General features: G+C 49.2%; 1 protein-coding gene across 2 annotated transcripts; it reads right to left on the bottom strand.

Moving 5' to 3' along the window:
- Positions 1-721: 721 nt before the first annotated feature.
- On the bottom strand, positions 722-26,590 carry rgmd (RGM domain family, member D). Of its 2 annotated transcripts, XR_009929448.1 has the most exons (6): positions 26,521-26,590; positions 17,720-17,760; positions 16,144-16,292; positions 6,899-7,395; positions 1,000-2,377; positions 722-915 (listed from the first exon to the last, which is right to left on the bottom strand). XR_009929448.1 is itself a non-coding variant. In XM_062455616.1 (5 exons), exons 2-5 carry the CDS (start codon positions 17,755-17,757, stop codon positions 1,700-1,702), a joined length of 1,362 nt encoding a protein of 453 aa, XP_062311600.1. In that variant the 5' UTR covers positions 17,758-17,760; positions 26,521-26,590; the 3' UTR covers positions 722-1,699. The 2 variants fall into 2 exon arrangements, 1 of the variants encoding a protein (XP_062311600.1); XM_062455616.1 differs by having other exon boundaries at positions 722-2,377.
- Between the last annotated feature and the right edge of the window lie 369 nt (positions 26,591-26,959).

The raw sequence follows: 26,959 nt of genomic DNA, 5'->3' as shown, positions 1-26,959 counted from the left end.
GCTGACCTCCAGGCTGGGTGCTCCGCAGAAGAGGGCACCCTTCAGTAAAAGTTTAGGGGAGATTGTCTCGACTTTACACTCCGGTCTGTATGAGGTGCTCTGTACCTGCATCCATCCCTTCTCTATCTTACCAAGAGCTGGATTTTTATGCAATTAATTCCCATCACTGCTGGAGATTCATCCTGTCATTAGGACAGGCTTAGGTTAGGGTTAGTTTACCAGGGATGGAGGGACGAGAGGAGGATGAGAAGAGAGAAGAGTTCAGCAGTAAAACTAAGAAAACACAAAACAAACACCTAACATCAACCCAACACTTTTTTTTATTATGTAAAATGAATGATTGTAATAAAATGTAAAACACATATTAGTTCACTTTCAATAAAAGTATTCAACAATATCTAACTAAATCACAACAAATGTGTAAAACATTACAGTTAAAACATGTACACCATATAAAACACTTATATACAATCTTTCAATATATTATAATATAGAGATTTTGTTTGTTTACCTTGAAAGATAGGAAGGCAAAGGGTACACACACTAACACACCTCACAGTCAGTCTGAGTGAAGAGGGTTAGGGTTAGATGAGGTCACTAACACACCTCACAGTCAGTCTGAGTGAAGAGGGTTAGGGTTAGATGAGGTCACTAACACACCTCACAGTCAGTCTGAGTGAAGAGGGTTAGGGTTAGATGGGTTAGATGAGGTCAGAGCAGCTTGATAAGGGAGTTTTGTCTTTGGGAGGATTTTGATCTTAATCTGGGAATGACTGACAATCACCCTCCACACACACACACCCTGGTGAGTACTGACCCTCCACACACACACACCCTGGTGAGTACTGACCCTCCACACACACACACTCTGGTGAGTACTGACCCTCCACACACACACCCTGGTGAGTACTGACCCTCCACACACACACACACACACACACACACACACCCTGGTGAGTACTGAACCTCCACACACACACACCCTGGTGAGTACTGAACCTCCACACACACACACCCTGGTGAGTACTGACCCTCCACACACACACACACACGTAAGTACTGACCCTCCACACACACACAGACACCCTGGCACAAAGGGGAAGCATGTACCTGACATGGTGAGGTATACTGTAGTATATACCTTTTATCAGGCCTCTAAACCTGCATCAGAAAGGTATCTCTCCAGGAGCAGGTTTGGAGTGTAACCCTACAGGAGCAAGGTTTGACAGATATGAAGGTATATGACACAGTACTTCCAAGGACTGTTACTCAGAGTGGTCCTGAGTACCATGTCCTGTACCTCAGATTTTACGGACAGGGGTACCATGTCCTGTACCTTGTCTTTACATTCAGTTATTGAATACTGTGAATAAGAAACACAGTTTTCTGTAAATATGATGAGATAACAATGGAGTGGACCACACATCTGTTCCAAAACCATGAGCCACCTGGGTGTCTGGGCCAGTGCAGACCATAATAATCAGGCACCAGGACTTGTTATTTACAAAAATCAATTTTGATGAACCCGCCTTCAATCAGAGCAGAGTTAAACAGTCATTTGGGGATTTTCACATTTCAGAGTCTGTTAGTGCTGATCCAATGTACAGGTGTGTAGACGAGTGTGTGTGTGTGTGTACGCTGGGTCCTTCAGATTGTTTAGGGAGTGAAAGACAGGAGTCTCTCCTCCTCCTCCTCCTCCTCACACCAGCAGCAGGCCCAGCAGCAGGCCCAGCAGCAGCAGCAGAGTGTGTGTGGTGGGGAGGGATGCTCCCCTGCTGTGCAGGCGAGGAGTCCTGGGGGGACTAGGGGCAGAGCTCTGCCTGAGTCTGGAAGGGGGCAAGGCCTTCAGATCCTGCAGCGCCCCGAACGCGGCCAGACAGAAGGCCGGGTCCCCGGTGGTCAGCAGGTCAAACACACACGACTGGAAATACACATCCTCCACCTGCAGTGTCTCCCGGCAACGAGCCGTGGCCTGCTCCACCGAGTAGACCTGGGGGGGCGGGGCCCTGGGGGGCAGGGCCCTGGGGGGCGGGGCAGGCCCCAGCGTGTGCTGTGTGATCAGCTGGCTGCGAGGACAGCCATGGAGACAGAGCTGCAGGCCCACCTCCTCCGGCCCCAGCATGTCCTCGGGGACCCGGATGGCGAAAGTCAGGTAGAGCCCCACACGGCGCACGATGATGGAGGCGCCCAGGTAGCGTGCCTGGATGTGGACATGGCGCCCAGCCGGGCCGGGCCGGTCCAGGATCAGCAGGCTGGACGCCTCGTCCCCCCCACTGCTGCTGCTGCCGTCCTGGAAGGCCGAGGGCAAGTCCTCGGTTGTGGCCTGGTACACCTTCTGATCCGTGCAGCCCTGGAACGACTTGAAGATCACCGTTATCTGAGGAGGGAGGGGAGACCACAAGATGAATCATGAGGAGAGAAAGAATGTAATGCCCAAAACCACCACAGGGTGTCACCCCAGCATCACACTTCCAACACTGAGGTCTTTCTGCAGCTTGGGTGGTTAAACAGAGCATGACTAATGACTCTCTTACTGTGATAAGACAACTAACAAACTGTATATAAAGAGACCATACTTGGTTTAACTGATGTTGACACAACCATCTCACATCAGCACGCATCCAAGCTTATCTCCCACAGAGCATCCAGACTAGCTACAGTATAGCTTCCATCTACTGCAGAGCATCCAGACTAGCTACAGTATAGCTTCCATCTCCTACAGAGCATCCAGACTAGCTACAGTATAGCTTCCATCTACTGCAGAGTATCCAGACTAGCTACAGTATAGCTTCTATCTCCTACAGAGCATCCAGACTAGCTACAGTATAGCTTCTATCTCCTACAGAGCATCCAGACTAGCTACAGTATAGCTTCCATCTACTGCAGAGCATCCAGACCATCTACAGTATAGCTTCCATCTCCCACAGAGCATCCAGACTAGCTACAGTATAGCTTCTATCTCCCACAGAGCATCCAGACTAGCTACAGTATAGCTTCCATCTCCCACAGAGCATCCAGACCATCTACAGTATAGCTTCCATCTCCCACAGAGCATCCAGACTAGCTACAGTATATTCATAGATTTCATGTGACGTCACACAGTGGTCGCGGCACCATCTTTAGGACTGAATTGCTCTGAGTTCAGATTTCTCTCCCAATGATTTCTTAGATTTCTTTGACCAAAAAATCTATGCAATAAGGGACAAACTACAGACTAGTCCTGGAGGAGTGGCCATCAACACGGAACTTTCCCCTATACCAAGCATGCTGCATGTTGAGGCTCTCACTCACTTTAACCCTATTTCTATGGAAGCGTTCATCGAGCTGATAGACTCCTCGAAACCCACTAGCTGCCTTCTCGATCCCCTCCCTGCTAAACTCTGTAGGGAACTTCTCCCTATTATTGGACCACCCATGCTTAGTATTATTAATGAATCTATTGTAATTGGCCAAGTCCCCAACGATTTCAAACAAGCTATTATTAAGCCCCTTCTTAAAAAAACAAACCTGGATCCAGGTTGTCTTAGCAACTACAGGCCAATTTCAAATTTGCCATTTCTTTCCAAAATTTTAGAAAAGGCTGTGGCACAACAGCTTACTGAGCACCTCTCCTCAAATCAGCTTTATGAACCTCTCCAGTCTGGATTTCGTCTCCACCACAGCACTGAAACTGCATTAGCCAAGGTAGTCAATGATCTACTGTTAGCCTCTGACGCGGGTTCTATCTCTGTCCTGGTTCTTCTAGACCTAAGTGCAGCTTTTGACACGGTGGATCATGAGATTATCTTGGAACGTATGGAGAACTATGTTGGGATTTCTGGTACGTCACTTCAGTGGTTTAGATCGTATCTATCTGATAGATCACAATATGTCCACTATGATGGCTGCTCATCCAGGAGCTCCACTGTAAAATACGGAGTACCACAGGGTTCAGTTCTAGGCCCTCTGTTATTTTCTCTCTATATGCTGCCTTTAGGAAACATAATTAGAAGCTCTGGGGTAAATTTTCACTGTTATGCAGATGATACTCAGCTATATATGTCTATAAAGTCTGGAGAATTTCCACATGCTATGGAAAAATGTGTTTCTAGGTTGAGAGCTTGGATGACTGCAAATGTCCTTCTTCTAAATTCGGATAAAACCGAGGTTCAAATTTTCGGTCCTAAAAAATATAGAAATAATTTTTCCAATCTGACCTTAGACCTAGACGGCGTCAAAGTCTCTCAAAGCCAGCTAGTAAAAAATTTAGGAGTCACAATGGACCCAGACCTTTCGTTTGAGTACCATATTAAGCAAATTACCAGAACTGCATTTTTCCATCTACGTAATATTGCCAAAATACGAAAATTTCTCTCAAAGGATGATGCCGAAAAACTAATACATGCATTTGTTACGTCCCGATTGGACTATTGCAATGTGTTGTTCTCTGGCCTCCCAATTACCCACCAAAATTTTTTACAGAGGGTGCAAAATGCTGCTGCTAGACTATTGACCAGAACAAGAAAGTTTGATCACATAAAATCTACTCTTGTCTCTCTACACTGGCTCCCTATCCAAGCCAGAGCTGACTTCAAAGTTCTACTACTAATCTACAAATCTCTGCATGGATTGGCACCACTGTACCTCTCCAGTCTCCTTGCACCCTATTGCCCCGCAAGGACAATTTTGTGGTTCCCAAAATTAAGAAAAAAACAGCTGGAGGTAGGGCGTTCTCATATAGAGCACCTCTTCTCTGGAACAAATTACCCGTCTCAATTAAGGAGTCTGATACTGTTTCGACATTTAAAATTAGGTTAAAAACGTTATTGTTTAGTCAATTCTACGACTGTTAAAGGTAAGTATGTTACTAGTTGGAGGCAACGGGGGATGGGTTGTTTCCATCCTTATTCTATAAGTATAACTTATTTTAGAGTTCTCTTCCCCTGGAACAGATTTCATGTTCCAAATGAGGGGGGCTGTCGCTGTCTTGGTGTGTGGGGTTGCATCAAATTCCCCTTTTTTGCTCTGTTAAATTGCTGCACCAGTCCACACTTGACCGGTGGGGATCTCATTCTATTATGACTGTAACTGTTAGCTGCTCCTGGCATTCTCTAATCCCTTTTACAATGTCACAAAAAACCGTGAACATCGCAAGAAATTGATTAAAAAATTTAATTTATAATTTGAGCATGTATAATGTTATTCTGGACCGCTTGCACTATCTATATTTAGGCTACATTAGTAACGGTACATTTACATTTAGTCATTTAGCCGACGCTCTTATCCAGAGCGACTTACAGTAAGTACAGGGACATTCTGCCCAAGGCAAGTAGGGTCAAGTGCCTTGCCCAAGGACAAAAGTCATTTGGCACAGCCAGGAATCGAACCAGCAACCTTTGGATTACTAGCCTGATTCCCTAACCGCTCAGCCACCTGACTCCGTTAGCGTTATATGGTTGAAATACGTTATGTTGCTACTTGTTGTAGTGGCGTTAGTATGCTAAACTACTTTTCATTTGGTGTCCCGATGTGATATTACAACAGAATCTGATGGCAATTCAGTTCAGTGATAAACGCTATTCGTGTAATGTTAATATCGCTTGATTAACAGACTGCCATTTACCCTTCTTGTGATCAAGAACATTTTCTTCATATCCAGATGATTCATTTTGGGATCATTAACCCATCCTGAGGTGAAGTAGCGGTAGACTTCAGTGCTTTTAAATGCCTTAAGAGCTTCCCCGGTGTATGGAGAGGGATTGTGGACGAGGTAAACGTAGATGTCAGCAAACGTCAAATTTGGCAAGTTTTTACTACACTTTAGTGGAGTAAGCAGTTCACTTGACAGTTAATAAGGATCGAAACCTAAAGTATTTATTTTCTTTAAATACCGTTACTTTTCGTCGGTGGTAAGGTGTTCTACTTTGTGTAACATCATTTATGCTCACTGAGGAGACCCGAGGAGAGGCTGCGAATCGGTCATAAAGATGGGGGCTGCAACAACAACAAAAAGTCACGTGACTGAAACCCATGGATAGCTTCCATCTCCTGCAGAGGATCCAGACTAGCTACAGGACTCTACTGCCAACAAACTAGAGAACGCTGATTTCCTCCAGAACATTCTTCGTACCTCACTTTAAGAAGCCTGCTGACAAATGTGAGATAACCTCACTGTCTGCACAGAGCTCTGAGAGAGATCTTGAATACCAGCCAGCACAACCACAGCCTTCTAGAATCTGGACTAGTACCCGATTAAGACCAGAACCAGACCAGACCTAGGACCAGTACCAAACTAGACCTAGGACCAGAACCAGACCAGACCTAGGACCAGTACCAGACCAGACCTAGGACCAGAACCAGACCAGGTGTAGGACCAGTATCAAACCAGACCTAGAACAAATACCAGACCAGGTGTAGGACCAGTACCAAACCGGACCAGTACCAGACCAGGGCTAGGACCAGTACCAGACCAGACATAGGACCAGTACCAGACCTAGGACCAGTACCAGACCAGGGCTAGGACCAGTACCAGTACCAGACCAGACCTAGGACCTGTACCAAACCAGGGCTAGAACCAGACCAGACCAGGGCTAGCTGGTTATTCCTCCTGGTTTCTCAGGAGAGTTTGAGAGCCTCTATCAGAGGGGTGACGCCGCTTCAGACAGGGTGAGAGGGGAATGTGGAGCACCTTAATCACTACCATATGACCCGTTAACACAGGAGCACTCAACCATGGCCCCAGCCAACACTACGCTCTGTCCCTCTCGCGCACTGTCCCTCTCGCACACACACACACTAACCCTATGCAACAAAACATGAATAAAACAAAATATGAATAAAATCATATAATTATGATTATCATCATCAAGTTCAGAGCCCTTAGCTCCAGTTTCCCCGCCCGTCTCCAAACCCCGCCTACCTTGCTGGTTGCCGTGGCGCTGGATCCCTGGACGACAGGTACGTTGGTGACCTGCACGGACAGGTAGCGGTTGTCTATGAGAGGCCACGCCCCCTCCACCTTGCAGGTCTGGAACTCCTCCCTGAATGTGCGCAGGTGGGGGTCCCCGAACAGGCTGCAGTGGGCATACCTGCCGAGGTGCCCAGCAGCCAGGGCCCGGCTCTCATAGTCGCAGAGCCGGGGGAGGGGGGGCCGGGGGGTGCCGGGGGCCCTGGCGGGGGAGGTGGGCCCATCGGAGGAGCAGTTGTGCTGTGAGAACAGCTCCTTGATGCGGAACACGGCCGAGTGGTACACCAGGTCTCCTCTGCAGCTGCGCGCGGTGCGCCGGGTGCAGAGGGCATACGCCCGCAGGGAGATGCAGTAGTCCGGGTGCATCTCCTCCTGGAGCCCACTGGAGGGCGATGTCGAGGTCACGTACTCTGCGTTGCAGCGCTGGATACGACACTGCTGACAGTGAGCTGGAGCACAACAAGAAACAGAACAGTCAGAACACTGAAGTCACTATGCCATCGCAGCCAGTCATAACAGTCACTATGTCACAGTCACATCTTCCTGGTCCAAGATGTTTTATTGTATATTTAATTCTATTCTAATACCACTTAGTACTGCTAGTTTATGTACACTTAGTATAGATAGTCCACATATTTAAATTTTAGGTATATGTTTATTGTATGCACCTTCCTGCCAAAGCAAATTCCTTGTCTGTGCAAACTTTCATGGCGAATAAATCCCATTCTGATTCTGGTGACATATCAGCCAGTCAGAACAGTCACTATGACATATCAGACAGTCAGAACAGTCACTATGACATATCAGACAGTCAGAACAGTCACTATGACATATCAGACAGTCAGAACAGTCACTATGACATATCAGACAGTCAGAACAGTCACTATGACATATCAGACAGTCAGAACACAGTGAACAGTCACTATGACATATCAGCCAGTCAGAACAGTCACTATGACATATCAGACAGTCAGAACAGTCACTATGACATATCAGACAGTCAGAACAGTCACTATGACATATCAGACAGTCAGAACACAGTGAACAGTCACTATGACATATCAGCCAGTCAGAACAGTCACTATGACATATCAGCCAGTCAGAACAGTCACTATGACATATCAGACAGTCAGAACAGTCACTATGACATATCAGACAGTCAGAACACAGTGAACAGTCACTATGACATATCAGCCAGTCAGAACAGTCACTATGACATATCAGCCAGTCAGAACAGTCACTATGACATATCAGCCAGTCAGAACAGTCACTATGACATATCAGACAGTCAGAACAGTCACTATGACATATCAGGAAGTCAGAACAGTCACTATGACATATCACCCAGTCAGAACATTGCTCTCCCAATCGCAAACCGTAAAAAGTTACATGGTCTGGCCTAGTCTGGTCCATAGTAACTTTCATGGTCTGGTCTGGTCCACAGCTGTATGAGTTGGGACAACTCAACAGAACTCACATTATATTGAAGAAATGATCTTGAGACCAACACTGTTCCTGTGAGCACTGGGGCCACAAAAATAGTAAAAGGGAACTATTTGTGCTTTGTCAAGCCATGGCAACAGGTTAACCAATCGTGAAGCTGCTTTTTGGGGTGCCGCAGTGGAACCACTCTGGAGGAGGGGTTTGGCCTTGTCAATCAAACACGTAATGTTGTCCAACCACTGGGTTACACCTGAGTAATGGAAATCTTAACAGACTTTTACAAAAGCCAAAAAGAATTCTGATGCACACCCCTACAAAAACAAGACTTATCCAACTTATTCAGGTTCAGGTCTGGTTCTCCAGGGTCTGGTCTATGTTCAGTTCTGGTTCAGATTCTGGTATGGTTCTCCAGGGTCTGTTCTATGTTCTGGTACTCCAGGGTCTGGTCTGGTTCTCCAGGTTCTGGGGTCTCATTTATAAACGTAAAACTGGGCTGAAAATGTGCGTACGCCACTTCCCACGCAAAGGTTGAGATTTATATAAAACAAACTTGACGGGAGAATGTGCGGTCCTTCACGCAAACTCTGACTGTATCTATCTGTAGGCCTACGCACATTTTGGAGACAGTGGGAATTGGCGACGCAGATGACCGTACTGTAGTCAGACTGCAGAAAGTAAATGTGGGAAGAACGATTACTCGTAATATTTATACATTTTGTTTTCCTCACACACGTTATTTTCAATCCATTTCATCATTATCATGAAGATTAAATCCAGCTGTGCTATTTGCGCTGGTAGGCATACTGAGTGATAATTGTTCCATAAACACCTTGTACAATCCAACTCAAATTTTAAATCAAAATTCAGCACTGTCTCACCATCAGATTGTCCACTACGGGAGTGCAGGAGGGGGAGATGCCTGACTGCTTGGAATACAGCATAACATCACATATCCTACCTTTATATAACTGCAGAACACAGTGTATAACTAAATATATTTCTTTAATACTGTGCAAATATCCTCATATGTCAAAAACTGGAAATACAGTCGTTAAGCTCCCGAGCAATCGATACACTATGTCCTCGTTATCAGTCCAGACTTTAATAGACTGTTCATAACAAAATGCTTTTGTTTTCAGATTGTATCTCGACTCGGGGTATCGTCTGGCACAGTTGACGCCAGTTTATTTTATTGGTGATCCACCGGCCATCAAATAATGTGGTTTTCGGGCCTCCACCAATAGGCTAACAGTGTCTGAGAAGTTGCACTTTGTTGTTTATTTTCCCCACCGGTCGCCATGATTCATCGTAAAGAACAATCGCATGCCAGGGTCATTAATATACTGGATTAGCATTCATGAGGTGCTTTGCATTGACCATTTATGGTTAAAAATGGGGGGCGGCTCAGTGCGGGGTAAGATGCTGATTCATGTACACACACACACACTTGTGGGTAATCTATGATTTATAAAGGGAACATTGCTTACAGGTGTGCGTACGCACGGTTTTATAATTTATTTATTTTTTGCCGTACGCCTATTTAGGCTTTTGGCCGTACGTACACTTTTAGTAAGCATCCTACGCACAGTTTTATAAATGAGACCCCAGGTCTATTTTCTGGTCTGGTTCTCCAGGGTCTGGTCTATGTTTATGATACTCCAGGGGGGGGTGTTCCATCAACGTCAATTAAAGAAAAGCGAGACTTATTTCGCCAAGTCTCGCTTACTTCAGCGAGAGTTCCGTTCCATTAAAGTGGCTTATTCTAGTTCTAGCTACGTAACCAAGGTAACTTATACTTCGGAACTAGCCTGCTCCGTGTCAGGCTAAAAGTCTAGCTAAACTAAGAGGTGTTGCAAATAATCTCAAACAGGCAGAAACAGAATGTCAAAAGACAGTTCCGTCGAGTAAATTCCTGCGCGCAAAGCACTTTGTTCGGAAACATAAGTGCAGACTTTTTGAAGTGCAGACATTCTTAAGAATGTATTAATTTAAATAAACAAGAAATAATGTCACTATAACTGTTTTAAAAAGACATTGGTTAATTGACATAAAATAAGGCCTTAGAAACTAAGCAGAGCGTCTAGACAAGTTACAATCAATTATGTCATATCCGTTCTTTGACAACCCTGTGGATGAAGGTTCTCAGTTTATACAAAGAGCATTTATCCCTTCTTCTGGCCCATTCCCATTGTTACACTAGTGAGAGCCCATGTCGTGCAGTAGCAGCCCTTTAACCCTTGTGCTGCCTTCGGGTCACATTACCCAATCAGAATCAGAATTGGTGTTTATTCGCCATGAAAGTTTGCACAGACAAGGAATTTACTTTGGCAGGAGAGCCTACCTAGGCAGCCATTTTCGGTGCCAACTAGAGAGTTACAGCATAACATGAGGAGAGAGGAGGAGAGAAAAAGGCAACCCCAGACAATGCTCGTAGAGGAGTACAGTGTGGGAACAGACAAAAACCTCAGCACATAAGCACAACAACATTTACAAAGACACGTGACTTGCAACGGGGAGTGGGGAGGGGTAGACAAGCAGCATCTGGACCTGCAGCCATGGTAGGCGCTGGACACAGACCCGCCAGCCACCCTGGGGAAACAAGCAGGCGAAGGCGTTGGATGGGGGTGGGGGGGTGGTGATATCTGTAGTAGGTGAAAGTTAATGTGTGAGTAGGTCTGGGTTGGCGCCCCCGAACTAGGCCACAATCAGTCCGATTCTCCCTATGCAGATTGTGTTGGCAAGGAGACATCCTTGGTCATGACCCAGGCAGAGACCAAACCACAGATGTCGGTGGGGGGGAGGGGGGGGAGGGAAGAGCAAGATAGTCTCGCTTCAGCGCTCTCCAGGGGAGTTGTTTTCCAGCAACGGCCTTGGTCAAGGCCTGTGCTGGTTACGGGGCCGAAAGTGGATAAGATTGGGGTAGTTGTTTTGACGAGTAGCCGCGACTCAATTTTCACGGCCACCCTTCAGGAATGTCTCCATCTCCTCCATCTTCCTTTGCAGAGCCGCAAACTTATCCCTGTTGTAATCCATACTGCGTTGTAAGTTCACAGTCTGAGCTCCAACAGCTCTGCCCAACGCATCAATCATGTCGGGCAGCCTAACGGGGCTTTTGATGGCCACAGCCGTTTCCTTGATTTTCCGATATACAAGGCCAGCGCCTATTCCAAACAGCAGAAAGCCTGTAATCACGGTTCCGAATATGAAGATGTCTTCAACGTCCTCCACGGAAAGCGCCGCTAGGCACACGACACGCCAATTCGCCCACGCGTCCATCGTGTAGCCAGCTGCGAACGTCCCGTCAGGACAGTTAGGTACCCCCGAACCCGAGCTTCTCTTCGAGAAGACGGTGTCAATTGCATTGAGAGACCAGCTAATTAATTCCATGCTTCTAGTTTCGGCGAGTGATGATGAGAGAGTATCTTGAGACAGACAAGACAGAGCCAAGCAGGGAAGGTCAGGGAGGGGAGGAGAGAAAAATGCGACCGCCTTCGTCGAGAGCCAAAGAGAAAAAAAAAAAAAAAAAAGGTTCATAACGAACCATCGTTGTGTTTACCCAATACAAAAACAAATACAAATAATTTTCTTTTAACCTTTGCAATGTGGGGGGTCTGAGACAGCCCAACGGTTAAAAGAAAATGCTTCACTTTGTTGTTGCATGCGGTAAAGTTGTCGCAATACGACGGTGGGTCACAATGACTGATGGGTCAGAATGACCCGAAGATAACAAAAGGGTTAAATGTTTCCACCCCTGCCCTTCAAAACAGCCACAGTCTGCTACTGTCTAAGCCCTTCAAACAGCCACAGTCTGCTACTGACCAAGCCCTTCAAACAGCCACAGTCTGCTACTGTCTAAGCCCTTCAAACAGCCACAGTCTGCTACTGACCAAGCCCTTCAAACAGCCACAGTCTGCTACTGACCAAGCCCTTCAAACAGCCACAGTCTGCTACTGTCTAAGCCCTTCAAACAGCCACAGTCTGCTACTGACCAAGCCCTTCAAACAGCCACAGTCTGCTACTGACCAAGCCCTTCAAACAGCCACAGTCTGCTACTGTCCAAGCCCTTCAAACAGCCACAGTCTGCTACTGACCAAGCCCTTCAAACAGCCACAGTCTGCTACTGACCAAGCCCTTCAAACAGCCACAGTCTGCTACTGTCCAAGCCCTTCAAACAGCCACAGTCTGCTACTGACCAAGCCCTTCAAACAGCCACAGTCTGCTACTGTCCAAGCCCTTCAAACAGCCACAGTCTGCTACTGACCAAGCCCTTCAAACAGCCACAGTCTGCTACTGACCAAGCCCTTCAAACGGCCACAGTCTGCTACTGACCAAGCCCTTCAAACAGCCACAGTCTGCTACTGACCAAGCCCTTCAAACAGCCACAGTCTGCTACTGTCCAAGCCCTTCAAACAGCCACAGTCTGCTACTGACCAAGCCCTTCAAACAGCCACAGTCTGCTACTGTCCAAGCCCTTCAAACAGCCACAGTCTGCTACTGACCAAGCCCTTCAAACAGCCACAGTCTGCCACTGACCAAGCCCCATCTGGATCTGTGGAGGCAGACTATGTTAATTGGAAATCTGGGTCAGCTGTCCATACACTGTCAGCCAGAACAGTAATAATTGGATTTGGATTAAATATGCACGCGTAATATAATAATTATATATATTTTTAGTCATGCTGAGCAATTTTAAATGACTGTTCTGCCAAGCAAAGTGTGCTACAGTTTGGGTCACCTTCTGATCTGAAAGTTTGTGCTGGATCTGTGCAATAATACTTATTTCAGTGGATCCCCATTTTAGTCATGGTCATCTTTCCCTTTTATCTTAAATCTCAGCATTTAGCAGTTGATAAATGTGTGTGGCAAAGTTATTTTGAAGTAATTTATTAATTTTGTTCAAGATGTGAAGACAAACATTATTAGCCCACATCAAGTGCAATTAACCATGGCCTTCTTCAGTGTTTTGAATTTTATCCTACAATTTTCAATTGCTGCCACACTTTCTTGGGCTATTATTCTAAATCTCCTGTTGAGAATATTGTCTATAGGCTACTGTCAGAACGGTTTCAGACAGCTCATCAAATTACGCTAATTATCAGTAGGCCTAAATGCATATAGTTATGCTAAGTAGATTTGGTAGGCCTACAATTTACGCATTTTAACGGTCATAATGGTTTGACAAGTTGTTTCCCTTGCCGTGTTAATTGCGGCAACATTGCCCTTTTTGGGGAAACCCCCCCCCCCAAAAAAAAACAATTTAAGCTGCTGAAAATAACACCTCTCTGCTGGTTTACGCTTTGCTTTTTGCGACATAACTCCTCTTTTCGACGATCGCCTGATCTGGGATGCACAGTCTAAGCTTATTGAGGTCTAGCTTGAATTAGCGTTGCCTGTTAGTGGAACGGAACGTTAGTGGAATGGCTTGAGGCTTAAGTCTAAGTTGACGTTTACCCAAGTGAGACTTATTCGTGTAAGCGCAACTTGCGTTAGCGACGTTGATGGAACACCCCCCAGGGTATGCTCTGGTTCTCCAGGGTCTGGTCTATGTTCTGGTCTGGTTCTCCAGGGTCTGGTCCATGTTCTGTTCTGGTTCTGGTCCCGGTGGGCGGAGGCCTGCAGCACAGAAGGCTAGGCTCGTTCCTGCTTCACGACCAGCTGGAACACCCAGAGCAGGAAGTGAAAAGCTGCCAGCCTAAATCTGAACGTAAATACACTTCTGGTACGAAAGGTGACTTCTTTGTTGGTTTTGAGCCTCTTGTTTTGGCTGGAAGATCGAGAGTTTCCCAGCAGCTAACAGCAGCAGTCAAGCACCCATTTAGAAGTAAACACAACTGTTCTGTCAATGTAGGTTTTATCTTCAAGATAAGCCCCCTGCCAGACAGTGAACAGAAATATGAGCTGTTTCTGTAAAAAATATTATGATAACATTCAAAATAATTATATGTTTGTTTAGCAGATGCTTTTATCCACAGCAACATATGGTGGGGGATCCGAACCTGCGATCTCTTCCTCTGCAGTCAAAGACTCTAACCACTGATCTGTACCCAGCTATATCAGAATAACAGTACATTCAGCTCTAACCACTGAGCTGTACCCAGCTAGGTCAGAATAACAGTACATTCAGCTTTAGTATTTAAGTTAAGGAAGAGAATCCTGTTGCCATCTTCCACCACCCCCTCCCCTCCTGGAAAGAGAGAGAGACAGAGAGAGTCTCCGGTGAGAGAGCAGGGTGTGGGAGGCCAGACCCTAGCCTTTCTACCTCCCTAACCCTAACCCAACCACAAGCACAGGGGTCACAGTGGAGCTGATCCCTGCTCCACACAATCACTGCCTGTTGAACCATCAACAACAAAACAGGTCTTTGTAGCTGACCGCAGAGAGCACCCAACATGAGGCGGCAGGAAAGTAGTGGGGGTGTGTGTTTTGTGTGAGTTGAGTGTTGTGTGTGTGAGAGAGTTGTGTGAGTTGAGAGTGTTGTGTGTTGTGAGTGTGTTATGTGTGAGTTGAGTGTTGTGTGTGTGTGTGTTTGAGTGTTGTGCTGAATGTATCAAAGGCTAAAAGGGGCTCTCAGCATTTAGTCTTTATTAGGTTCCAGTGACTTGACTAATATATTTAAAATGGGGTTGAATAATTACCAGTTGTATTGGGGTTAAATGGGTTCTACTTGAGACATCAACATGTTAAAACACTGAAAAAGAATAAGTCCGGAAAACAACAAAACAGAAAGCTCATGTCTGGAACAAGAACGGTAAAAATGCACATTTCAGAGTTATGGGGATAGGTCCATCCAAATGTACCAGGTATTCAGTTGAAATGTTTTACTAATAAATATGCAAGATAGTTTTGCTCACTGGGGACAATTTAGTAACAGAAACAACACAGACCATTTGTTCGTTTGGAACTGTGGCAACATTTACGTAAGGTAGATATTGTAATGTAGCTGATAGTGTAAGAAGTTTAATTCGGCTATATTACAGGCGTCAGTAGAAGCAGAGAGACGGCGGCCATCGTCTTTACAGTGTTCATGTAACAGTAAGACGGGCTGTTCGGTCAGCTAGGCAGGCCACGGAGTCAAGCTCAGAACATGGTAGCAAATCAAGCATGAATGAAACACAACACCGTCGAATAAAAAACATGTAAAGTACCCAACAGTTTGTGTCTTGGCTACCAAGTAATAGTTGTGACATAAAAATTTAAAAAACATATTCGTGGAACGTTCGCTCTCATCCAAGCGAGCACACTGCAAAGCTAGACCTTTAATAGTCTGGAAGTTACAAAGTAACATTAGCTACGCTAAATTGAGAGGTAACGTTAGCTAGCTAGCTCAAGGTTGCTAAAAAGAGGATATGCTTGTTACCCAATTAGTTTTAACTTCGGCTTTATGATGACAACATTGGATTTCTCCAAACCAAATAATAAGTAAAGTTGTTTTATCCAGTTCGTCAGCTGGAGAAAACTTTGCCCTGAAATGAGCTCGTGCAGCAGCCACTAAACTACAGAAGCTCTGGAGCTACCGTGTCTCTACCAAGATTGGTTAACATTTGAAAACAATTAGCCTATAACTAATTATAACTATTGTTTAAATGTATAAACGTTCACTCATTCCTACCAGCCTCATACTCTACATAATAAGTGATGCGTAGCCCAAAACAGTGCTTCAAACCAAGAATGTTTTCCCATCATCACCACCATTCCACAGTTCGGAGAAACTGTTAAACTGTTCGTGCAGGAGTTGGAGAAGAACCCCATCGTACCTGGTCGCAGCAGCAGGCAGGATAAGACCATGGTCAGGGTTAAACAGTTCCAAAGCTGCAGCTTAGCCACGTTGTGAGGTCCGCTTCTCCCCATACCAATCCATCCAGTTAGAATAAAGAACTTCGACTGCTTCTCATGGACGCTGGAGCTGCGAGAAATTACAAAAAAAAATCGTCTCCTTTCCCAAGTGCTGTCATTCAAAGGGGGCCCCTTCCGTCGGGGCGGCTCTAACTGGGAGGGGCGGAGCCGCGGCGGTTGTTGGCCAATGAAATACAAATGATTCGTTAAGTACTTGATATTTACGTGTGTGGTTTGCGGTAATCACGGGACACGGCCACTGGAACATGTTTTTACATAACAACAAAGGCTTTACGGTCAAGCTTTTACGACCAAAACGTTTTAATAAATAGAGGTCCTTTACAGTACTTTGCATTTACATATCTAATCACAGCTAAACTTCTCAGCTATGATTTTGTTCCATTACAGCAACGTGTTGCTCCTTTGTGGCCAACTTTCCATCTCTTGAACCTTGAACTCTGTATTTCATTTGCCCAGCTGTGAAGCCGGGCTGGGCAGCGCTTCACACAAACACACACACTCACACACACCCATGCTCACACACTCACACACACCCACACTCACACACACCCAAGCTCACACACTCACACACACTCACACACTCACACACACCCACGCTCACACACTCACACGCTCACCCACACTCACACTCACACACACCCAAGCTCACACACACACACTCACACACCCACACACACACACCCACGCTCACACACAAACACACACCCACACTCACACACACCCATGCTCACACACACCCACACTCACACACACCCAAGCTCACACACACACTCACACACTCACACACACCCACGCTCACACACTCACACACTCACACACACCCAAGCTCACACACACTCACACACACTCACACACTCACCCACACACACACTCACACACACCCACGCTCACACACTCACACACACCCACGCTCACACACCCACACCCACGCTCACACACACACTCACACACACCCACACACAAAAAATTATAATGGACCCAGCTAATTACTGAATAAGGGTTAGCAAAGTGAATGCAGGAGACACTGTAGCAAAGCGTTGTTGATGCTGTGAATGCAGGAGACACTGTAGCAAAGTGTTGTTGATGCTGTGAATGCAGGAGACACTGTAGCAAAGTGTTGTTGATATTGTGAATGCAGGAGACACTGTAGCAAAGCGTTGTTGATGCTGTAAATGCAGGAGACACTGTAGCAAAGCGTTGTTGATGCTGTGAATGCAGGAGACACTGTAGCAAAGCGTTGTTGATGCTGTGAATGCAGGAGACACTGTAGCAAAGCGTTGTTGATATTGTGAATGCAGGAGACACTGTAGCAAAGCGTTGTTGATGCTGTGAATGCAGGAGACACTGTAGCAAAGTGTTGTTGATGCTGTGAATGCAGGAGACACTGTAGCAAAGCGTTGTTGATATTGTGAATGCAGGAGACACTGTAGCAAAGCGTTGTTGATGCTGTGAATGCAAGAGCTGTGTTGGTCTCACCTGTCAGTTTGAGGAGTGGAAGCATGGATGGATAACATTTCCTAGGAAGAAAAACAGCGAAAACATGTAGTTTAATTATATGACTATTAATTATACTAGAGAGGGTACAATTTCTGGGGAAATTGTAGGGTGTGCTTGCTTGCGTCGGTTGCACAGGGGTACGTTTTTTAATGACATTTTTATAACTGATATTTCTGTATATTTTATATAAAAATGCATAGGGCCTACTTATTATTTATAAAGATTACATAGATTTAAAAGCATCTTTTTTTGCTGCTCATTTACAACTCAAAATACGAGTTAAGTGTAGAATGAAATATGATGTCTTCTCATTTCCCCTGCAAGAGGCAGCCTCATAGCTGAATCCAAACGAATACATTTGGCAGACCGGTGTAAAAATTGACCTAATCTCTATGACTTAAACGTCCTTTTAAGTTTTCCCTTCTCGTGATATTTTCAGGCATTTAGCCTACTCATATTGCATTCATTCATTAATAAAGAACCCCCTTTGAAGATTATTCTACGACGTTACCGGCAGTAGAGGATGGAATCGCGATTCAAACATTACCATCTGCTAACTGAAAAAATGCCCCCAAAAACGTAAATAAGCTTGACATTTATTTAGTGGAAAATCGCTCATTCATAAAAAGCTCACTGGTAGCGATCATTGTCAGTAACAACGCAAAATGCGATATAGCCCTGTGTGGAGAAGCTGCCCCGGTAAATTCTACTACTACAGTACAGTACTAGACTACTGCTGTGTTCGTCTTGGTAGCGATTGCGTTGGTTGAATTCGATTAAACGTTCCGTTGTACGGTTTAGGCTGAAATTAATTATTTTCATGAACAGATTGACAAAGTTTAGGCTGTGGCAATGAAGTTCAGGTTAGTAGTCAGATAGTTTCACCTATTGAAAGACTTTTGATTTAAGTAAGGGGAGTGCCGAACATGTTCTGTCGCCGTTTGACTTCCTAAACAGCTGTGTAAGTTAGATGTTTTTGTCGTGTTTCTCGCGTAGGCTACAGCGTTGCAATGAGCAACACTGGTTTGAAACCACAGGTAATGATAATTTCACCAACAAATCGTTTACTTGTAATGTAATGTCATAATAAATCCTACAAAGAAAATGTATTTGTGAGGAATGTTTATTTTAACGATTGAAAACAGATGCATCATAGACCACTGTGGTATGTGTTGCCCGGGCAACAGAGGCTAATGTCATGCTAATGCTTCAGTGAAATAGTAGACTACCGTTTCCGAAAATAGATGTGGGCCTACTTCCTTAATAATATCAGCTAATATTGTACATTACATTTCATAATTGTGTTTCACATCACAAAGTAAAATGAGTAAATAGTTATCACCCTGGCCTCTTTGCTTGTGGCGTTTCTGCAGCTGCCTTGCAGTAAAGCTATAGTTAGCCTAGCTATCCCCCAAGTTAACAGATGCGAAACGAATGTTCTGCTACAGGTAGTCACGCGTGTTTCGTGACGTTAGTGACGTTAGTAACGTCAGTGACTGTGGCTAGCAAATTAGCCACCGTTAGCTTCACTTTTCACCACAAAAACGCAATTTCTACTTAAACCATGCAACGGAACGTAAATAAAAATACAACCAACGCAATCGCTACCAAGACGAACCTTTTGACACCGCCGTTGTGTATGTAGTCCAAATATTGACTGATCCTTAGGGGGGCGAAAATAAATAATAATAATAAATAAATAAATATATATGTGAGAGAACAAAGGTTGTGCTCTCGCCGAAGGCTTGAGCACACCCAATTAGCATGTTCACTGACATCCAAAGACAGAGGTGTGGGTGGAGGGGGTCCAGAGGTGTGGGTGTGGAGGGGGGTCCAGAGGTGTGGGTGGAGGGGGTCCAGAGGTGTGGGTGTGGAGGGGGTCCAGAGGTGTGGGTGGAGGGGGTCCAGAGATGTGGGTGGAGGGGGGTCCAGAGGTGTGGGTGTGGAGGGGGGTCCAGAGGTGTGGGTGTGGAGGGGGTCCAGAGGTGTGGGTGTGGAGGGGGTCCAGAGATGTGGGTGGAGGGGGTCCAGAGATGTGGGTGGAGGGGGGTCCAGAGGTGTGGGTGTGGAGGGGGTCCAGAGGTGTGGGTGTGGAGGGGGGTCCAGAGGTGTGGGTGGAGGGGGTCCAGAGGTGTGGGTGTGGAGGGGGGTCCAGAGGTGTGGGTGGAGGGGGTCCAGAGGTGTGGGTGTGGAGGGGGTCCAGAGATGTGGGTGGAGGGGGTCCAGAGATGTGGGTGGAGGGGGGTCCAGAGGTGTGGGTGGAGGAGGTCCAGAGGTGTGGGTGGAGGGGGTCCAGAGGTGTGGGTGTGGAGGGGGTCCAGAGGTGTGGGTGTGGAGGAGGTCCAGAGGTGTGGGTGGAGGGGGTCCAGAGGTGTTGGTGGAGGGGGTCCAGAGGTGTGGGTGTGGAGGAGGTCCAGAGATGTGGGTGGAGGGGGTCCAGAGGTGTGGGTGGAGGGGGTCCAGAGGTGTGGGTGTGGAGGGGGTCCAGAGGTGTGGGTGTGGAGGGGGTCCAGAGGTGTGGGTGTGGAGGGGATCCAGAGGTGTGGGTGGAGGGGGTCCAGAGGTGTGGGTGTGGAGGGGGTCCAGAGGTGTGGGTGTGGAGGGGGTCCAGAGGTGTGGGTGTGGAGGGGATCCAGAGGTGTGGGTGTGGAAGGGGTCCAGAGGTGTGGGTCTGGAGGTAGGAGGATCCATGTTGGCCAGGCTGAAGTGAAGCTTGTCTCTGTGGATTCATTAAAGATCTTTTGTCCTTTGAGGAGGAGCTCCCTGGTCAGTGAGGAGGTGATGCTCCCTGGTCAGTGAGGAGGTGATGCTCCCTGGTCAGTGAGAAGGTGAAGCTCCCTGGTCAGTGAGGAGATGATGCTCCCTGGTCAGTGAGAAGGTGAAGCTCCCTGGTCAGTGAGGAGATTATGGCTCCCTGGTCAGTGAGGAGGTGATGGCTCCCTGGTCAGTGAGGAGGTGATGCTCCCTGGTCAGTGAGGAGGTGAAACTCCCTGGTCAGTGAGGAGGTGATGCTCCCTGGTCAGTGAGGAGGTGATGCTCCCTGGTCAGTGAGGAGGTGATGGCTCCCTGGTCAGTGAGGAGGTGAAGCTCCCTGGTCAGTGAGGAGGTGATGCTCCCTGGTCAGTGAGGAGATGATGGCTCCCTGGTCAGTGAGGAGGTGAAGCTCCCTGGTCAGTGAGGAGGTGATGCTCCCTGGTCAGTGAGGAGGTGATGGCTCCCTGGTCAGTGAGGAGGTGAAGCTCCCTGGTCAGTGAGGAGGTGATGCTCCCTGGTCAGTGAGGAGGTGATGCTCCCTGGTCAGTGAGGAGATGATGGCTCCCTGGTCAGTGAGGAGGTGAAACTCCCTGGTCAGTGAGGAGGTGATGCTCCCTGGTCAGTGAGGAGGTGAAACTCCCTGGTCAGTGAGGAGGTGATGCTCCCTGGTCAGTGAGGAGGTGAAACTCCCTGGTCAGTGAGGAGGTGATGCTCCCTGGTCAGTGAGGAGGTGAAACTCCCTGGTCAGTGAGGAGGTGAAACTCCCTGGTCAGTGAGGAGGTGAAACTCCCTGGTCAGTGAGGAGGTGATGCTCCCTGGTCAGTGAGAAGGTGAAGCTCCCTGGTCAGTGAGGAGATGATGCTCCCTGGTCAGTGAGAAGGTGAAGCTCCCTGGTCAGTGAGGAGATTATGGCTCCCTGGTCAGTGAGGAGGTGATGGCTCCCTGGTCAGTGAGGAGGTGATGCTCCCTGGTCAGTGAGGAGGTGAAACTCCCTGGTCAGTGAGGAGGTGATGCTCCCTGGTCAGTGAGGAGGTGATGCTCCCTGGTCAGTGAGGAGGTGATGGCTCCCTGGTCAGTGAGGAGGTGAAGCTCCCTGGTCAGTGAGGAGGTGATGCTCCCTGGTCAGTGAGGAGATGATGGCTCCCTGGTCAGTGAGGAGGTGAAGCTCCCTGGTCAGTGAGGAGGTGATGCTCCCTGGTCAGTGAGGAGGTGATGGCTCCCTGGTCAGTGAGGAGGTGAAGCTCCCTGGTCAGTGAGGAGGTGATGCTCCCTGGTCAGTGAGGAGGTGATGCTCCCTGGTCAGTGAGGAGATGATGGCTCCCTGGTCAGTGAGGAGGTGAAACTCCCTGGTCAGTGAGGAGGTGATGCTCCCTGGTCAGTGAGGAGGTGAAACTCCCTGGTCAGTGAGGAGGTGATGCTCCCTGGTCAGTGAGGAGGTGAAACTCCCTGGTCAGTGAGGAGGTGATGCTCCCTGGTCAGTGAGGAGGTGAAACTCCCTGGTCAGTGAGGAGGTGAAACTCCCTGGTCAGTGAGGAGGTGAAACTCCCTGGTCAGTGAGGAGGTGATGCTCCCTGGTCAGTGAGGAGGTGAAGCTCCCTGGTCAGTGAGGAGGTGATGCTCCCTGGTCAGTGAGAAGGTGAAGCTCCCTGGTCAGTGAGGAGATTATGGCTCCCTGGTCAGTGAGGAGGTGATGGCTCCCTGGTCAGTGAGGAGGTGATGCTCCCTGGTCAGTGAGGAGGTGAAACTCCCTGGTCAGTGAGGAGGTGAAACTCCCTGGTCAGTGAGGAGGTGAAACTCCCTGGTCAGTGAGGAGGTGATGCTCCCTGGTCAGTGAGAAGGTGAAGCTCCCTGGTCAGTGAGGAGATGATGCTCCCTGGTCAGTGAGAAGGTGAAGCTCCCTGGTCAGTGAGGAGATTATGGCTCCCTGGTCAGTGAGGAGGTGATGGCTCCCTGGTCAGTGAGGAGGTGATGCTCCCTGGTCAGTGAGGAGGTGAAACTCCCTGGTCAGTGAGGAGGTGATGCTCCCTGGTCAGTGAGGAGGTGATGCTCCCTGGTCAGTGAGGAGGTGATGGCTCCCTGGTCAGTGAGGAGGTGAAGCTCCCTGGTCAGTGAGGAGGTGATGCTCCCTGGTCAGTGAGGAGATGATGGCTCCCTGGTCAGTGAGGAGGTGAAGCTCCCTGGTCAGTGAGGAGGTGATGCTCCCTGGTCAGTGAGGAGGTGATGGCTCCCTGGTCAGTGAGGAGGTGAAGCTCCCTGGTCAGTGAGGAGGTGATGCTCCCTGGTCAGTGAGGAGGTGATGCTCCCTGGTCAGTGAGGAGATGATGGCTCCCTGGTCAGTGAGGAGGTGAAACTCCCTGGTCAGTGAGGAGGTGATGCTCCCTGGTCAGTGAGGAGGTGAAACTCCCTGGTCAGTGAGGAGGTGATGCTCCCTGGTCAGTGAGGAGGTGAAACTCCCTGGTCAGTGAGGAGGTGATGCTCCCTGGTCAGTGAGGAGGTGAAACTCCCTGGTCAGTGAGGAGGTGAAACTCCCTGGTCAGTGAGGAGGTGAAACTCCCTGGTCAGTGAGGAGGTGATGCTCCCTGGTCAGTGAGGAGGTGAAGCTCCCTGGTCAGTGAGGAGGTGAAACTCCCTGGTCAGTGAGGAGGTGAAGCTCCCTGGTCAGTGAGGAGGTGATGCTCCCTGGTCAGTGAAGCACAGCGCTGCTCTACAAGTGGCTTCTCTCCCTGAGCCCTCCAAACCCCCCCTTCCTTCCTGCCCCCACCCCCTCCATACCCACTCTACCTCCCTGCTCCCACCCCCTCCATACCCACTCTACCTCCCTGCTCCCACCCCCTCCATACCCACTCTACCTCCCTGCTCCCACCCCCTCCATACCCACTCTACCTCCCTGCTCCCACCCCCTCCATACCTACTCTACCTCCCTGCTCCCACCCCCTCCATACCCACTCTACCTCCCTGCTCCCACCCCCTCCATACCCACTCTACCTCCCTGCTCCCACCCCCTCCATACCCACTCTACCTCCCTGCCCCCACCCCCTCCATACCCACTCTACCTCCCTGCTCCCACCCCCTCTATACCCACTCTACCTCCCTGCTCCCACCCCCTCCATACCCACTCTACCTCCCTGCTCCCACCCCCTCCATACCCACTCTACCTCCCTGCTCCCACCCCCTCCATACCCACTCTACCTCCCTGCTCCCACCCCCTCCATACCCACTCTACCTCCCTGCTCCCACCCCCTCCATACCCACTCTACCTCCCTGCTCCCACCCCCTCCATACCCACTCTACCTCCCTGCTCCCACCCCCTCTATACCCACTCTACCTCCCTGCTCCCACCCCCTCCATACCCACTCTACCTCCCTGCCCCCACCCCCTCCATACCCACTCTACCTCCCTGCTCCCACCCCCTCCATACCCACTCTACCTCCCTGCTCCCACCCCCTCCATACCCACTCTACCTCCCTGCTCCCACCCCCTCCATACCCACTCTACCTCCCTGCTCCCACCCCCTCCATACCCACTCTACCTCCCTGCTCCCACCCCCTCCATACCCACTCTACCTCCCTGCTCCCACCCCCTCCATACCCACTCTACCTCCCTGCTCCCACCCCCTCCATACCCACTCTACCTCCCTGCTCCCACCCCCTCCATACCCACTCTACCTCCCTGCTCCCACCCCCTCCATACCCACTCTACCTCCCTGCTCCCACCCCCTCTATACCCACTCTACCTCCCTGCTCCCACCCCCTCCATACCCACTCTACCTCCCTGCCCCCACCCCCTCCATACCCACTCTACCTCCCTGCTCCCACCCCCTCCATACCCACTCTACCTCCCTGCTCCCACCCCCTCCATACCCACTCTACCTCCCTGCTCCCACCCCCTCTATACCCACTCTACCTCCCTGCTCCCACCCCCTCCATACCCACTCTACCTCCCTGCCCCCACCCCCTCCATACCCACTCTACCTCCCTGCTCCCACCCCCTCCATACCCACTCTACCTCCCTGCCCCCACCCCCTCCATACCCACTCTACCTCCCTGCTCCCACCCCCTCCATACCCACTCTACCTCCCTGCTCCCACCCCCTCCATACCCACTCTACCTCCCTGCTCCCACCCCCTCTATACCCACTCTACCTCCCTGCTCCCACCCCCTCCATACCCACTCTACCTCCCTGCCCCCACCCCCTCCATACCCACTCTACCTCCCTGCTCCCACCCCCTCCATACCCACTCTACCTCCCTGCTCCCACCCCCTCCATACCCACTCTACCTCCCTGCTCCCACCCCCTCTATACCCACTCTACCTCCCTGCTCCCACCCCCTCCATACCCACTCTACCTCTCTGCCCCCACCCCCTCCATACCCACTCTACCTCCCTGCTCCCACCCCCTCCATACCCACTCTACCTCCCTGCTCCCACCCCCTCCATACCCACTCTACCTCCCTGCTCCCACCCCCTCCATACCCACTCTACCTCCCTGCTCCCACCCCCTCCATACCCACTCTACCTCCCTGCTCCCACCCCCTCCATACCCACTCTACCTCCCTGCTCCCACCCCCTCCATACCCACTCTACCTCCCTGCTCCCACCCCCTCCATACCCACTCTACCTCCCTGCTCCCACCCCCTCCATACCCACTCTACCTCCCTGCTCCCACCCCCTCCATACCCACTCTACCTCCCTGCTCCCACCCCCTCCATACCCACTCTACCTCCCTGCTCCCACCCCCTCTATACCCACTCTACCTCCCTGCTCCCACCCCCTCCATACCCACTCTACCTCCCTGCTCCCACCCCCTCCATACCCACTCTACCTCCCTGCTCCCACCCCCTCCATACCCACTCTACCTCCCTGCTCCCACCCCCTCCATACCCACTCTACCTCCCTGCTCCCACCCCCTCCATACCCACTCTACCTCCCTGCTCCCACCCCCTCCATACCCACTCTACCTCCCTGCTCCCACCCCCTCCATACCCACTCTACCTCCCTGCTCCCACCCCCTCCATACCCACTCTACCTCCCTGCTCCCACCCCCTCCATACCCACTCTACCTCCCTGCTCCCACCCCCTCCATACCCACTCTACCTCCCTGCCCCCACCCCCTCCATACCCACTCTACCTCCCTGCTCCCACCCCCTCTATACCCACTCTACCTCCCTGCTCCCACCCCCTCCATACCCACTCTACCTCCCTGCTCCCACCCCCTCCATACCCACTCTACCTCCCTGCTCCCACCCCCTCCATACCCACTCTACCTCCCTGCTCCCACCCCCTCCATACCCACTCTACCTCCCTGCTCCCACCCCCTCCATACCCACTCTACCTCCCTGCTCCCACCCCCTCCATACCCACTCTACCTCCCTGCTCCCACCCCCTCCATACCCACTCTACCTCCCTGCTCCCACCCCCTCTATAGAGTATCTGTCCAGATTGACGGGGAGAGAAAGATCTAGGGGATCTCTGAAACCCAGAAGAGGAACAGAGATTTACATCTAAATATATTTATAGACAGACTTTCAGGTATCTAAAGTTAACTATTAAAGGCATCTATAATTAGATACCTAACTCCTGAATGTATCTCTTGTTAGATAACTAGCTCTTGGCTGGATCTGTAGTTAAACAACCATCTGGAGGTATTTATACTCATTATAATTAATAATATCATATTTTGCTTTCATTCAAAACAATGTGAAGGGGGATTTGAACTTGCGACCACTTGCATCTATCTACAGTGATGTTCTACCACTGAGCTACATCCATCCCTTATAGATATCCATAGTTAGTTAACTAACTCTTGAAGGTATCTATGGTTAGTCAACTAACTCTTGAAGGTATCTATGGTTAGTTAACTAACTCATGGTATAGATACGGCAGAGAGGTGCACAGGTGTGTGTCTGACACACACACACACACACACATACACAAATGTACACACATTTGTGTATGTGTGTGTGTGTGTCAGAGTGACTCACCTCAGGTGTGTGTGTACGTTTGTGTGTGTGTGTCAGAGTGACTCACCTCAGGTGTGTGTGTTTGCAGCTCAGCAGGCGATGTTACCCTGGTTACTCCACAGTCTCCGTGGGCAACTGAGCCCAGTAACTCCTTGCTCTGACAGAGAGAACCCAGACCCAGACCAGACCACAGAGAGGAGTTAAGGCTCAGGGCAGCTGTTTGCTGCAGGAATCGGCACTTTGATTAGGAAGGTTCCCTGTGAGCGATGGGCCTTAATTCCTGCATATCTGGGCAGGGCATCGGCACAGAGCTGGACAAAGAAAGAGAGTGGAAAATGGACTAGAGAACATTCACATGCTTGCACGCATTCAAACACACACATTCAGAAATACACATCCATACACACACACACACATACATTCATTGTGCTTTGGCTTGACAACATGTGTCATTTTTGGATTGTGTCCCATATTATATACAGGCCTGTAAGGCAGAGACAGGCAGA

This window comes from Osmerus eperlanus, unplaced genomic scaffold (genome assembly GCF_963692335.1).
Source record: "Osmerus eperlanus unplaced genomic scaffold, fOsmEpe2.1 SCAFFOLD_48, whole genome shotgun sequence".
Taxonomy (NCBI): Eukaryota; Metazoa; Chordata; class Actinopteri; order Osmeriformes; family Osmeridae; genus Osmerus; species Osmerus eperlanus.
The sequence above is the reverse complement of the archived record's forward strand: the minus strand, read 5'-3'. Positions and strand labels throughout refer to the sequence as shown.